Source organism: Chelonia mydas, chromosome 7 (genome assembly GCF_015237465.2).
Source record: "Chelonia mydas isolate rCheMyd1 chromosome 7, rCheMyd1.pri.v2, whole genome shotgun sequence".
In the NCBI taxonomy this organism is placed as follows: Eukaryota; Metazoa; Chordata; order Testudines; family Cheloniidae; genus Chelonia; species Chelonia mydas.
Window position 1 is genome coordinate 67533721 of NC_057853.1, and position 14221 is coordinate 67547941.

The 14221-nt window shown below is 41.6% G+C and overlaps 1 protein-coding gene across 2 annotated transcripts; it reads right to left on the bottom strand.

The window, feature by feature from the left end:
• Positions 1 to 1573: 1573 nt before the first annotated feature.
• Positions 1574 to 12532, bottom strand: LOC122466660. 2 transcript variants are annotated; one of them, XM_043551905.1, is made up of 7 exons: positions 11557 to 12532; positions 11089 to 11201; positions 8875 to 8942; positions 7023 to 7137; positions 3974 to 4086; positions 3032 to 3143; positions 1574 to 2069 (listed from the first exon to the last, which is right to left on the bottom strand). In XM_043551905.1, exons 2-7 carry the CDS (start codon positions 11165 to 11167, stop codon positions 1879 to 1881), a joined length of 678 nt encoding a protein of 225 aa, XP_043407840.1. In that variant the 5' UTR covers positions 11168 to 11201; positions 11557 to 12532; the 3' UTR covers positions 1574 to 1878. The 2 variants fall into 2 exon arrangements, with proteins under 2 accessions (XP_043407840.1, XP_043407841.1); XM_043551906.1 differs by lacking the exon at positions 11557 to 12532 and having other exon boundaries at positions 11089 to 11335.
• Positions 12533 to 14221: the final 1689 nt, after the last annotated feature.

Genomic DNA, 14221 nt, shown 5'->3' on the forward strand with positions numbered 1-14221 from the left:
AACTTGAAAACCCAGCTAATCTCATTTTATCTATTTATCAAAAAGTCTGCTAGGCTTGACCAAACTGAGTAAATAGCTTTTACCACAGCAGTACGTGACACATCTCTAAACAGTTAATGCAAAATTTCCAAGCTTTCAATTAATCAGACTTGCTGTATGTTTATACCATTGATGGGACTCTAGGTACTGTTATACCATCACCTTTCTATGGCTTACAGTCCATTTTGAAACACTTCAGGGTTTTTTGCACTCTATTTGAAGACCAGGCTATTAAAAAAGACAAGCTTGTTTTACACACAGAGAGGGGATAACTTCCTGAAGGGAAAGTTAATATCTTATAAATAAAATATAGAATTTTTAACAAAAGGACCTTTTTAAAAATGTAATTAATATCTCATTGCTATCATTCTGTATTCACTAAGTGGTCTTAGATTTGACACATAAGTGATCTCAGAATCTTCACGTAGATGGCCTTTGTTTTGTCATTTGGTTGGGGTGAGTTTTGCTCTTTAAGAGGGCTCAGGAGTGATTTAAGTGGTCTCAGTTTTGCTTTAGTAGGGTGATTTTGGTATTTAAGTGGTTGCAGGGGTAACTTTTCCCAAGGAAGTTATCCCAGTTTTGCCACTTAAACGCCAAAATCACCCCACTAAGTAGCAAAATTGAGACCACTTAAGTGACAAAAGTAACCAAACTGAGATACTTAAGTGAGCTCTTTAATGGGATGGTTTATGTGGCAAGTCGCCCCCCCTCCCCCTCCCCCGCCCGACTTCTTAAGTGGCAAAAATCTCCTTATGTGGCAAAACTGAGACTATTCAAGAACTAAAACTGGATATCTTAAGTAGGAGAAGTCACCTCAGAGATAGCACTATTATGGTACTAATAAGCACTAGATAGCACTAGTAAGACAACTAAAGTGGCAAAACCACCTCTCAGGTCCAATTAAATGGCAATCACATCCAAGACCACTAATGTGGAAAAAATGGGACTCCCTGAGTGGCAAAAAACACCTCTTAGACCACTAAAGGGGTAAAACTGGGAACATCTAAGTGGGAAAAGTCACCCCAAAGGGCACTAAAATGGCAGAAGCCACCACACTAAAATGGCAAAACAGGAGCCATTTAAGTGGCTAAAGTCAACCAAGAGACCACTAAAGGGAACACTAGTGGTAAAGACTACTTAAACAACAAAATCAGGGTCACTTAAGTGGCAAAAATAACTCATGAGACCACTGAAGTGGATGACACCAAGCTGGGAGGGTTGCAAGCACTTTGGAGGACAGGATTTAATTTCAAAATGACCTTATAAAATTAGAGAATTGATCTGAAATCAACAAGATGAAATTCAATATAGATAAGTGCAAAGTACTACACTTAGGAAGAAAAAAGCAAATGCACAACTACAAAATGGGCAATAACTGGCAAGGCAGTAGTACTGCTGAAAAAGATCAGTCCAGGATTGTTAAACTGACATGAAGAAAGTTTGCGCTACTCATGCACTACCTGTTCCCTAGATAAAGAGAAGATTTCAGTCTCCAAGGCTGTCAGTTAAGCATCTTTCATCAGCACTGAACAAATTTAATCTACATAACTGAACACTTTCTTTATTACACGATACACATGTTGGGATATAGACCATATTGCCTTAGCTTCAGCTCTGAATTCTATGCAAACTCCATATTTGTGCGCATCTAAGGGCTGAAGTTAGTTCAAAAGATGGATGTGCTCTTCAACCCTTCCTAAAAATGCCACACGTTCATTGATCTGAGAACTATCCCATTAGATTGATATGAATTAACCTGCCTTTAGCTTTTAAAATATCCTATGGCAATTACAAATATAGTAACCCGCCTGCCTGCGCTATGTTTGTTGAACCATATACCTAGTTACCACACAATATACAATTAATTGCCATTTCACGTTTCTGAGAGATGTCCTTCTCAGCCTCAGCAAGTTCTCTGAAGAAGATTTCTATCTGCTCGCTTTCAGCAGTGGCATTGGCTATTGTTTGTTGACAGCACATGTGAGTGGGGAAGTATGCAGAATCGACTCCACTAACGGCAATTGGTGAGGCTGTAAAGACAAAAGGAGATTAATTACTAATCTGAAACCAGTGGACTAGGCATGGGAAGGGAGTTTGGGTAGTGGACTCAGAGAAACTATATCCACCCCTACCAAGGGAAGCTCAGGAATAGCATTTGCTGTCTGAAATAAAGCTGCTCCTCTTTTTGACCCTCGCAATCAGCTCAAGTAAAAGTGAAATGAGTCTCCATATTTAAGAGTGGAACGCTTTCACCAAACACAAGAAGGATGGCCTTGTGGGCAAGGCACTGAAGTAAGACTTAATAAGTCTGTGTTCCATTCTTGGCTCTTCTCCAGACTTCGTCTGTGACACATAATCTCTCTAGTCTTCATCTGTAAATGGAAGATGATAATGCTTTCTGTGTGCTCCCCTTTGTCCATCTTATTTATTTAGACTCTTTGGGGAAGGAATTGCCTTTCATAGTGACTTGCACAACAGGTCCCCAGTTGGGTTCTTTGAGCACTACTGTAATACAAATGTCAAGCCCTCCTACTAATATTATTCCATGCATTGATATGGATACACTATCTACAGAAGATGTTAGAATCCACACATTCGTCATCAAGCACACAAGAACAAAGTAGAATATATGTTCAGGTATAATGTCATAAAAGGTATCGCACGCGCCAGGATGATTATTGGCTAATAAATGTGAAAAATGATCAAAATTGAAATATAAAAACTCTCACATGACCTTTCCTTTACTGTGGGTTTAAAACTAACAGTACTTCTAAATCAGCAGTAAATAAAACAGTACTGTTACCCATATTGGAATAATTGCTTATTAGAATTTTAAGGAGTTTTCTTAAATCAGTGGTTTTCAACCTGTGGTTGAAATCTAAGATTTCCAAAGGGGTCTGCACCTCCATTTGAAATTTTTTAGGGGTCCACAAATGAAAAAAAAAGTTGCAAACAACTGTCTTAAATAATAACAAGTTTCAGAAATACTCACAGATACACTCAGCCAGCCTGTTTCCACCAACTAGTGGTGTCCAGGAATAACCAGTAGACGCTCCACATTTCTCATATACCCTGCTTCGTCTCAGAAATCCAAAGTCATAACCCTTGTGTAACACACATGAAAGAAATTCTATGAATTAGATGACATCACTGAATCATGTTTACTACAATAAACTGTAATGTTAGTCCACTGGATTTCAGTGAGAGTACTTGTGTTAATAAATGTATACATGTTTGCAAAATCAAGGCCTTTGTTCGTATATATGTGCAGTGACATATCAGTAGTTACAATATTAATTGGCAAATTGGAGGGAGTCAGAAGAAAGTCAAAAAAAAGGAATTTAAAAGGATCTGAAACTGTGATGAAGAGAAAGGTAAATATAATCAGATGACAGTTATGGGATAACAAACCTTGGGAGGAAATAACATTAAGGAGGCATGATTTAAGGTGTAAAATTAAGGAGTATTGACTTAGAACTAAAACAGGGGGAACAACAAGTTAAGTATCAGGACTCCATGAGACACAAAGGAGGTGACTGAGGTGTTTAGAGTCCAACAAATCCAATAAAACCAAGCATAATGTGAAGTCCTAATGCAATCTTCCTTCAGACAGGTCTAAAAATAAATACATCATGATTCTGTTCTGCAAAATCCTTCCTATTCCAAGCATCATTCTCCCCAATACAGACAATAAATGCACAGCAATATATGGACATATGTTCATACAAAGATTAGGCTAAGGGCAGCCTTCAAACTTAACACTGTGATCTAAGCATTCAAAGATGTTTGTGATGGGTGCAGGAAAGAGCTAGAAAAGAAGAGGAGAGATGAGACCAGAGGAGGGGAGGTTTCCACACTTACCTTTCGGGGTAGAAGGGCTACTGTATTAAAGCACTGAATTACTATAGTACTAACTGTAAAATGTGTACAATACCTGGTTACACATTGGCTTGCAGTAGTGGTCGCTGTCAATGCTGACACACACAAGACCACCATTTTTGGGAGCCTCTGGGACAGAGCAATTTTTTGACGTAAAGGCGTGGCAAGCTTTAGAAAGAGAAAATAATTCAGAGCATTGGAAATTTGGCAACCTTACAAAATTATGCTATGTGTGACAGGGTCAGGCCAGACGGCTACAGGAGAGTGCAGGGAAGGAAGGTATTAGCTTCAGGATAAGCAGGTCCCTCTTCCCCAGTAACTGAGCAGGGGTTACTCAAGGTTAATTAGGACACCTGGAGCCATTTAAGAACCTGCCAGAATGGGTTAAAAGTCTTCCCTGCAGCCAGTCAGTGTGGGTGATAGGTGTTGTGAGAGGGAAGGTGAGTGGAGTGGTAGGAAAGTTGACAAAGACCAGGGGAGAACCCCACAGGTATAGAGATTGGGGAGAAACCCTACCCTAAATAGGAGCTAAGGAGCCTTCCAGAAAAGGACCCTGTCAGAGGGGAGAGACTGAGCCATGCGTTTGGTGTGATGCTGCCATGCCTGGAAGGGCTGCCAGAGACTAGGGGCTCTCCCGCCCCCAGCAGGAGGGTCAGGAGGAACCCTGCCCAAGCAAAGTGGGAACAATAAGCCAAGGGGCATGGGGAAGTAACCCAGGGAAGCTAATGGCTTTCCTGGAAACTGGCAGCGTGAGGCTGCTACTTGTAGGGTCCCTGGGTTGGGGCCTGGAGTAGAGTGTGCGACTACCCTCCACCCCTTTTCCTCTCACTGGATGTCCACCGAGGAGGCCAGAAGCCCCAGTGAAGCAGTGAGGCCCAGAAATGGGAAGGTCACTTGGAGACAGAATTTACCCACCCACTATATGGGGGGGTGGAATTCTGAGAGACAAGATGCTATCCTGACCCACCGCTGGAAGGAAGTGTGGGACCCACCGAGGCAGAGAAGAAGCCCTTCTACATATGACTGAAACAAGTCATAATTGCACTCAGTGCAATTATCACCATCAAATCTAGGGGCCATATTCTCCTCCATGCTTCTGTCTCTATGTCTTGCTCAGGAGGCTCAGAGCACACACTTTCCACAAATTTCAGAGTAACAGCCGTGTTAGTCTGTATTCGCAAAAAGAAAAGGAGTACTTGTGGCACCTTAGAGACTAATCAATTTATTTGAGCATAAGCTTTCGTGAGCTATAGCTCACATCCGATGAAGTGAGCTGTAGCTCACGAAAGCTTATGCTCAAATAAATTGGTTAGTCTCTAAGGTGCCACAAGTACTCCTTTTCTTTTTACTTTCCACAAAATATTAGTTTTGTCAAAAACACAATTTTCCATCGAAAACTGTTTTGATAGAATACTCTCGACAAGCCCTAGCTGTTATGTTTTAAAAGTTCATTATGTTGTGCATAACTCAGGTTGGCATTTACAATCAGTGCAGAGAAAATTGAAAATATCACATTTAAAATAATTCAGATGTTACACAGTTTTATGGAAAATATGATAAACTGCCCATTCCTCAGTGCTACAGATTCAATAAACCTACTTACTGCAGCTACTTACATTTCTTATAACATGAAAGGCTAGAAACATTTTGTTTTTACTGACATCTCAGGGTTTATCTACACTGGTGCTGAAAAGTTAGTAATGTCCAGTTCAAGGAGACATACTCATACTAGCTGTGATCAAGCTAGTGGGCTAACTAGTATGGCTAGTGTAGACACAGCAACACAAGGGGTGGAACTGGCAAGCTGCCCAAGTATGTACTTAAGGTTTCAGACAGGATCATACTCATGGTAGATAGTCCCTCCCATCATTTGCACCACCATGGGTATATTTATATTTTTAGCATGCTAGGCTGATCAGAGCTAGTGTGGGTATATCTACCTGAGAAGGAAATTACACCTTCCAGCTCCAGTGTAGACATTGTCTTAGATTCTGTAGAAAATGTGATCCCCAGAATAATACTCTTCACTGCTTATTCAGGGGCATAACCCCAAGTTTGAAAACCTCTGATCTAAAGCCAAGTTGTAAACACTAATATCCTCCCATTTTATATAGATTGTGAAGAAAGGACTTGATGGGAGAAATGGACAGTACTGCTTCCAAAATCTCAGTAAATGTCATTGCATCCTCTTGTGTGTTTGGACATGGTGAAGGAGGAGAACTGGACCCAAGGAATATATGTATCTGGAAGGAATCCATGTCCCTAACCAGGCCCATAGCGATCTAGACAAGGATGTATGTACACACATGTGTGCAGTATGTGGAGCTGCATAGGAGAACATCTCTTGCCTCTCAGATGCCCTTTGCATCTCAGCCTACTGCGGAGTGTCTAGAGGGCAGACGGAACTAATGAGGCCCTTTTACCCTTGCTGGGGTTAGGGATACTGGTGGCAGGATCTGCTTTTTCCCCTCTGTCCCCATGAAGGGGAGGGAGACCAGCAAGGGGACAGATCTACCCCTAGAAAAAGGGAGGCTGTTAAAGGACTCATAGCTTGGACAATTCTTCTCCAAATCCAGTTCAATATCTCTTGCTTCCTGGGTAGAAATTGAGGCAAGGCCTCTCTGAGGTTGCTGGCTCTACACCTCTGGCTTTCTGGTCTGATTTCAAGGATTAGGCGTTTGTGATGTCATTGACTAACCACATCTAAGCTTGCTTGTCTGAGGTCAAGGGGCAAGCTGTTGTGAGATCACTGGTTCAGCATCTATAGCTTGCCAGGCTGTTGATGGCACAGGCCCCTGTGAAGTTTCTTAGGCCCAGATCTTAAAAGGTATTTAGGTTTAGGCTTAAGTACCTTTGAGGAGCTGGGACTTAATCATGATTTTTTCCTGCTGCTTCCACTTCGGACCTGGTAAGTTCTCATTTTGTCAGCCAGCAAAGAGCAGGAGAGCGGGTTTTGGAAGAGCTGAAGAGGATTGGATCTGACATTCTGGTTCAAACCCATCATTAATGATGCCCAAAGAATTCCTCTGGCTAATATACTATAAACATAGATTCCCCTTCAAGTAAAAATGAAGAGTTTTTCCAATAAAAGGTAAAATCCTCACCTTTCCCTTGAACCTTTCTTAGGCGATCAAGTACCTGTTGCAATAACCATGCAAGGGAATTAATTTCAGTTCTCTGATCATCGGGAAGCATTTCAAGGAAGCACTGAGAAAACCTCTGTGAAGGAAGGAAAGAATGGATTGTTAGTGTGGGAAAGGCTTATAAAATTCAGAGAAAAGAGAAATCTCATAGTGTTTTTCATTATCTTAACAAAGATATTTTTTCCTAAAAATAATTAACCTAAACCTGAAATTTGTGTGCTTATAAACAAATCTGCATAAATAAATGCAGACACTATTGCTAGAGAGCATTGGGATATTGACCTTGGTTGTTTTATTTATACTATATATGTATAAGGAGCAGTGTAAAAGTGATTTTAAACACAATTATCCCCACTACCGCCACCACACAACCTCTGATGCCCTCAAAATTATACAGAATTTGCAAAGAGAGGTGAGACAATAAATCAGTCCAAATCTGGGTTCCATCAGTTAGAACAACCATGCTTTGATTTCCTAATGGCCTAAGTGCTAAGGGTATGTCTACATTGCAATGTAAGCCCAACAGCTGACTGGTATTGGGGAATCTGGGCTTACGCATCTACATTGTATTTTAACCCTATGTTAAGACTTTTCTAACCTGTGCTCGAACCTAGGGCTCTGGCATCCACACTCCAATGAGCAGACCCCCACAGTCCCTAGCATCCACCTCAAAATGTGGCCGCTCTTGCCCTACGACCAAGGTGCACTGTGGGAAAACTTTACTGCCTGCCCTACTCGTTATCAGGAAGCAGCTCACTTTCCAAAAGACTTGATCGGTTCGCTCTCCATTACAAACCCAGGAGGCTCTCTGATACATGCTTGCAGATCAGTGATCAGAACAGAATGGGTTAATGCTGCCCTGAGCTACTCTTTCTCAGGGGGGAGGGAGTGGCTTCCATTTTCAAAAGAATGGATTGCAGATTGTTGGAATAGAGAAGACTAAGAAAGTTGTCCCATGAAATTGTGGGATACTTCTGGAGATTCCCAGGACCCAAGACAAGCAGGGCTGCATCTACACTGCAAAGCAATAGGGCTCAGACCCTGGGTCCTGGTGTAATACAAGCTCTTACCTTCCAGCCCTACAGGGTCCCGGGACCCTGGGTCATCCCTCAGCTAGTACAATTGCAGTGTAGATGCAAGGGTGGTTCGGCTTGAGCCTGGGCTTAAGCACGGGCTTAAGTTGCAGTGTAGCCATACCCTAAGACTACTGTGGTACAAAGGAGAACTGCAGGTGGCATGAGTGGAAGGAATAAAAAGCTGCAGTCCATGGATTGTCAGCAGAACCACTCCTCAGAACTGCAGCTGTCCCTGTGGTGGGTGTGCACCTTCTCTATGGTGAGAATGGAAAGAAGAATAAATGTATTTGTTTATCTGCCTGCCCCATCCCAGCTCCTCCATCTCCCTTCCTCTGTTCCACCCTTTCTCCACAGTGTGAAAGGAGTCTTCTGCACAGAGTCCTGACATCCTGCCACACCATTTCTTCACTGAGTGATTTGCTCCTAATAATGTTGTTAGTCCACATAAAGATGAGGCACAATTCCATGCAGAATACTCCAGTCCATGGCTGCATTTACGCTTGTCTTGTACAGTCTTACAGCTGAGATGCAAACTCCCATCTGTCTGATTAGTAGGGAATAGCTCTACCAGCTGAACTAAAAGGGACTCTCTTCATTCTGATCTAGGCAAAAGGAATTGTTACAGACTAGTGTACAATGTAAATCCCTGTTTTTTATACAGCTTAAACCTCATCAACTCCAGCCCCATACATGCATACAGCTAAGAGACCACAGAGTGTATAAAGCCAGTTCTTTACCTTCACCTGATGATTCAAATCACTTAAATCAGCATTTTTACAATTGGCAGTTCCAGCTTCAATAACATCTACAAACAAACAGCATATTTATCTGTTGATGCTTCTGAAAAATCAAAAAAGTACATTTTTCTCTGCCTGTTGAAATATCATAGTGGAGCACTAAAAAAGGTGAAGGGTGGACTTATTTTTATTATATTTATTATTACACGCACATTTTTCCTCCGTAGAGAGTCATATCACAGGTACTAGCATCTGTTCTCAATATTATCAGAACTAACGAGACACTCAAACAGCGTAGGCCCCATAATGCACTATTCTAAAAGGAAGTTAAATCCAAAGCAATGCCTTTAGTAGAGGATGACATCAGATGCAATTGTTAATATTTTGCTCACCCCATTCAGGAATACTTTGTGACATTTGTGGGAGGTAGATTTGAGACCTAAACAGGTAAACTGTGTCCTTTTACCACATGGGATCAAATTCTGCTCTCAGTGACATGGGTGTAAATCTAGAGACAGACTATTAATTTCAGAGGCGTTATTGTAGAATTATTCAAATGTAATTCAGATCATAATCTGACCTATAAAGCGCATTGGGGAGAGAGGATTATTACTGCAGTGGCTACTAGACTTTTGTCTTTGGAGACCTGGGTTTAAATCCTGCTTTAAGTCATGAGCAAAACTGAGCTTTGTTGATTTTACCCAAATGTCTCCTCTGAGGGGACTTTCTAGCCCTCCAAGCCTGCGTATGCCAATATATTTGTTGGCCTAATGAAAAGTATCACAATATATGCCTTTAGGGTTGCCAACCCTCCAGGATTGTCCTGGAGTCTCCAGGAATTAAAGATTAACTTTTAATTAAAGATGATGTCATGTGATGAAACCTCTAGGAATTCAGCCAACCAAAGTCAGCAGCCCTACCTACCTTATCCATAGTTTTATTAGCACAATACTGTCTTTAGCCACAGGGTGAGATTTGGCCTAGTGCTGAGGGCAGCACAAGGCCCTCTGCACCACCTAGTTCAGAATTCTAATGGTGCTCACGGCTTTGTGTGCGGCCTTCAGCATTGGGGTGAATTTCATCCTGAGTGGTTAAGTATGTGTAGTCCCTTTGAGGGGGGGCAGAAAGATCTTAAAGGGGCCCCTGATGTCTCTCCCTTGCCCTGCGTAAAGTAAATCCCATAGAGTCACCACAGCAGCTCCTAACTCACTCCCAGATCCCAGTCCCTATGTCAGGGAGCATGTTTGAGAGAAAAGTGGTCAAGCCAGGGAATTCCTACCCCCCAGCAACCTCTGGCTGCTTGATCCAGCCTTAATCAGCCAGGTGTAGGTTAGACTGAAGCTGCTTTAACTTACGCTGAGGACTGCTTTTGTCCCCAGCCATCCTAGGTTTAGATGGGGAGGTGTACATGTTGCTTAAAGCCACCCTTGCCCCACCTCCCTCGCTTAGCTGCACAGAGGGCAGCTCAGACAGCCCCACAGCACAGCCTTCTTGATAACTCTTCTCCTTATGCATGACTAGTATATCTCTCTTTGAAATTACTGCTAGGTCCCTCTGGCTCACCCACTGCGGTGTTTAGATGTTGCTTGTAATTATTAGAATTGGGAGCACTGGCTGTTGGGAGTCTGAAAGGACAGGGAACAGGAAGGAGGGAGGAGGAGTTGAAGAGGCTGAGGGAGAGCTACTGAGGGTGCAGCAGCAGCTTGGAAAAGAGGTTTCCACTTTGAAAAAATAAAGTCCTGTTGAAGTTTGTTAGTACCTTGCCTGGTTAATACAACAACCACTCCCTCCCTTGAAAAGAAATGACAAACTTTATGATCACATTTGTCAGGGATAAATCTACCTTCAAGTTCCACTGTGAAGAGGTGACAAATGTAAAATATGTAAATAGGAGATTTAAAACAAACAAACTTTGCCTGTCAGACAAAGGGTGTCAAATAAATAATCTCTACCAGCACAGTAAGAATAAGCAAAGCAAAAAGAGCAGGGATCACTTTGTGTGTATTTTTGCAAGATCAGATGGTTATGGTTCAGATTCTAGCTTGGATAGCTGAGGATATCAATTTTCAAATTCAAACCAACTGCAGGAGGCGCTCAAATACCCATTTTAGACACTGCCTTGTCTATTGGGGTGCCTGAAGGTATAAGTAACTGCCTATCTTAGGTTGAAAATTGTTTTCTGTAAGGTATTATTAAAGAATGGTCACAACTTACCTGTAACAAGCCATACTGCACTGATGAAAAACAGCATTCTCCAGAGCAGGTGGGAGTTGTACTTCATCTCTGCTACCATGGAGCAGGTAGTAGTTACTCTTTCCTTTCGAAGTCTAAAACAAAGGTGCAGGAAGCACAAACAAGGCTCTATTTGCACTGGGTCACTGGTTATTTAGCTTGTGCTTTATCCAAAGTTAACAGGTTCCCGTCATGGAGTATGCACATTACCCAAGCTGCTGGGAACCCACTGGAGACCCTGCCAGGAATGCACCTAGGAAAGATGTTTATTTACATAGTATTGGATAGGGGTGCCCACAGTCCCTGCCACTGCTGCCACAACTGAGAAGTCCTCTGACTAATTCACTAGTTTGCTGTAAACGTTTTGATCACTTATTATTATTATTTTCTAATCTTCAAATGCCTATGTCACCTTTAAAAAGAAAAATCTCAAAAAAATGGCTCACTCACTACTAGTTTTCACCCACTTTAGCGAAAATGGGCCAGACTCTCAGCTGGTTTTAGGATACTGCAGTTAGCTAAGGGGTAAGGGCAAGAGGTAATTGAATCATTCATGGAGTTAACCCTTTTGGGCCTGATTTTCCACTGCTTTCTGCCTTTAGTAGCAAGTTACAACAGTGCAAAGTGAGTGGAGAACTGCCCTAAATGCTACCACTGTGTAAGCAAGTGGAAAATTCTGATTTGTTAGCATTTTGCACCTGCTTTGTACCTATGTAAATGGCTACACAAGTTCAAATACGGTGGAGAATCAGACCCTTTCTCTGGGAATCATTCACATATTAATCCTGATTTCTGCTATTTACTGGTAAGTTTTTGCCAAGTTCAGACAGTTTACAGACTAAAGTTTGTTAACAGATTGCTTGCTTTGACTATTTGTTATTCATTATTCATGTTGTCTGATTGGTCAACTAAAGTCACATAAGATTGATTCTGCTCCCTCATTGGAGGACTTTATAAAAAGGTGAATAATTGATGGTGAATAGCATGTAATAAATTGCAAACAGCAAATACTCCTTCTTTCCCTGTGAAAAGAGCTATCCATTCCAAAAAAAAAAAAAAAACCAAAAACCCACACACACTCCAACTCCAACCATTCCCAAAACTTCGATGCAAAGAAAAACCTGTTCACATTAATGAATGTGAGTAGCAAATTAAAGGGAACATCAGCATGCTGGACCCAGAGAGCTGCTAGGAATTTGAAGGGCTGTTGGAGAATACTGTTTTTGCAGGACTCCACTTGCTCTATTTGAATCACTCTGGTAATATGCAAAAAGCCCTCACTACCACCACACATGAGGTTGTCCCTTCTGTAGATAAAGATAGGATGGCTTCAGCCTCCTGGGTTGCCAAACCAGCCCCTTTCACTAGTGCTAAATTCACTCTGATAAATCTTCTAGCATAGCTTTATCTAGATGTCTCTCATCTGTTGCTCACGTGACCTCCTGAGGCCCAGATCTTGATTTCAATGGGAGTTAAGCACCTAAATACCTTTAAGGAGCTGCACCAACTTTCACATCTCAGGGGGAAACAAATACAGAAGCTATCTGTGAAAATGCTGATCGTGGTTTTGATATATTACATGACTTCTGCATATGGGTTTCCAAACCAACATAACAAACAAATGAGCTATTGTTTGCACTTTTATGGGAGCTTTGCAATTGACTTCAGTGCTCTCAGGACTGGTTGTTTAGCGTGGGAGACTCTGAATGCGAGTAGGCCCCCAGCCAAGAGGAAGGGTAAGTATTTTAGCAAGGCCTCGAGCCAGATATTTTCAGGAATTAGGCACTGACAGACAAGGTGCCAGATCCTTCATCTCGCTCCAGCTGCTTTGTACTGGTCTGACAAAGCAAGCCAGCGACAATGCTAGTTGATCCAGTCAGCTGAGGCTTCCCCTAAAGTAAGGGGAATCTCTGGATTCTCCATGACAATACTTCCCCACAGCCATGCTGTAAGGGTCTTCTCTCCAATGTGTTCTGTCTGTGGAGTGTCTATGTCTTGGCAATCTCTAGCTGCTGCGACTCTCCCTTGGGGCCGTAGACAGCTGGTGTAAGCTAAGGAGCCCTGAGGCTGCTCTGATTTAAGCTAGAGACTGGCCTGGAGATGGGAGGGTAAAGTTGGTGGATAATCACCTTTGTTCCTGTCCCTTCCCTGTGTTGTGCCAAACTTGAAGCAAGCCCAGGACCAGGACCTACAGAGTGTGATTTTCATAAATGCCTAGGGGCCAGATTTTAAAAGGTATTGAGGTGCCTAAAGACGTAGGTAGGCATCGAGAGATATTTTCCGAAGTTAGGCACCTCACCGATTTAGGTTGTTAGGAAAAAATCCCATGAGTTGTCTGCCTGCACCTCTAGGTATTTAAATACCTTTGTAAATTTGATCCTGGGGTGAAATTTTGAAAGTGCTTAAGAAAATGAGAAGGCCAATTCTCACGGACTTTCAATAGAAGCTGGGTGCCTAATACTCTTAGGTGCTTTTGAAAATCCCACACTAACTGACTTAAGGCCACATTTTTAAAAGGCACTTTTGAAAATCCTAGTGAGTACCCATCTACATCTTGGGGCTGTCCATTAATTGACACATTAGGGTGGATAAGTGGGTCCTTAATTTTGCATGTTTGTTTCAGTGTTATAAGGGGAGGGAGATCTTGAAAAATCACCCACAAATGTGTTACGGAATTTATGGAAAGCCCTATGTCCAAATACCTTTACAATTCTGACCCTTAAGACCTATTTTCAAAAATGACTTATGCATTTAGAAGTAGAGCTAAGTGAATAACTGATTTTTCAATACACTAGCATTTCCAAAACAGTAAAATTTTGGTTTGGGTCAAACTGAAAATGAATTTTTTTGAAATTTTTGGTGAATCAAGAAGTACAACAAAAATTATTTTAGGGTCAAACAGAAACTTTTATTGTGACAAAATTGAAATGTTTTGATTCAATTTTGATCATTTAAAAATATTAGGGATTTTTTAAAATAACATTAAAGAAAATGTTAAACCAAAAGCTCTTCTGAACCAAGAAACTGAAACATTTAATTCTGAAAATGTCAAAATGAAACATTTCAAATTTCTCAGATTTTTTTTCACTGAAACACTTTGTCAAAATCAATATAA

Bases quoted from the DNA above. Each gene is read 5' to 3' on its own strand.
- LOC122466660 (XM_043551905.1), bottom strand. From the start codon at position 11,167: ATGGTAGCAGAGATGAAGTACAACTCCCACCTGCTCTGGAGAATGCTG. The intron at 7,138-8,874 runs GTAAAGAACTGG...CTTCCTTCACAG, and splicing joins ATTTGAATCATCAGGTGAAG to AGGTTTTCTCAGTGCTTCCT. The intron at 3,144-3,973 runs GTATTGTACACA...GTGTTACACAAG, and splicing joins GCAAGCCAATGTGTAACCAG to GGTTATGACTTTGGATTTCT.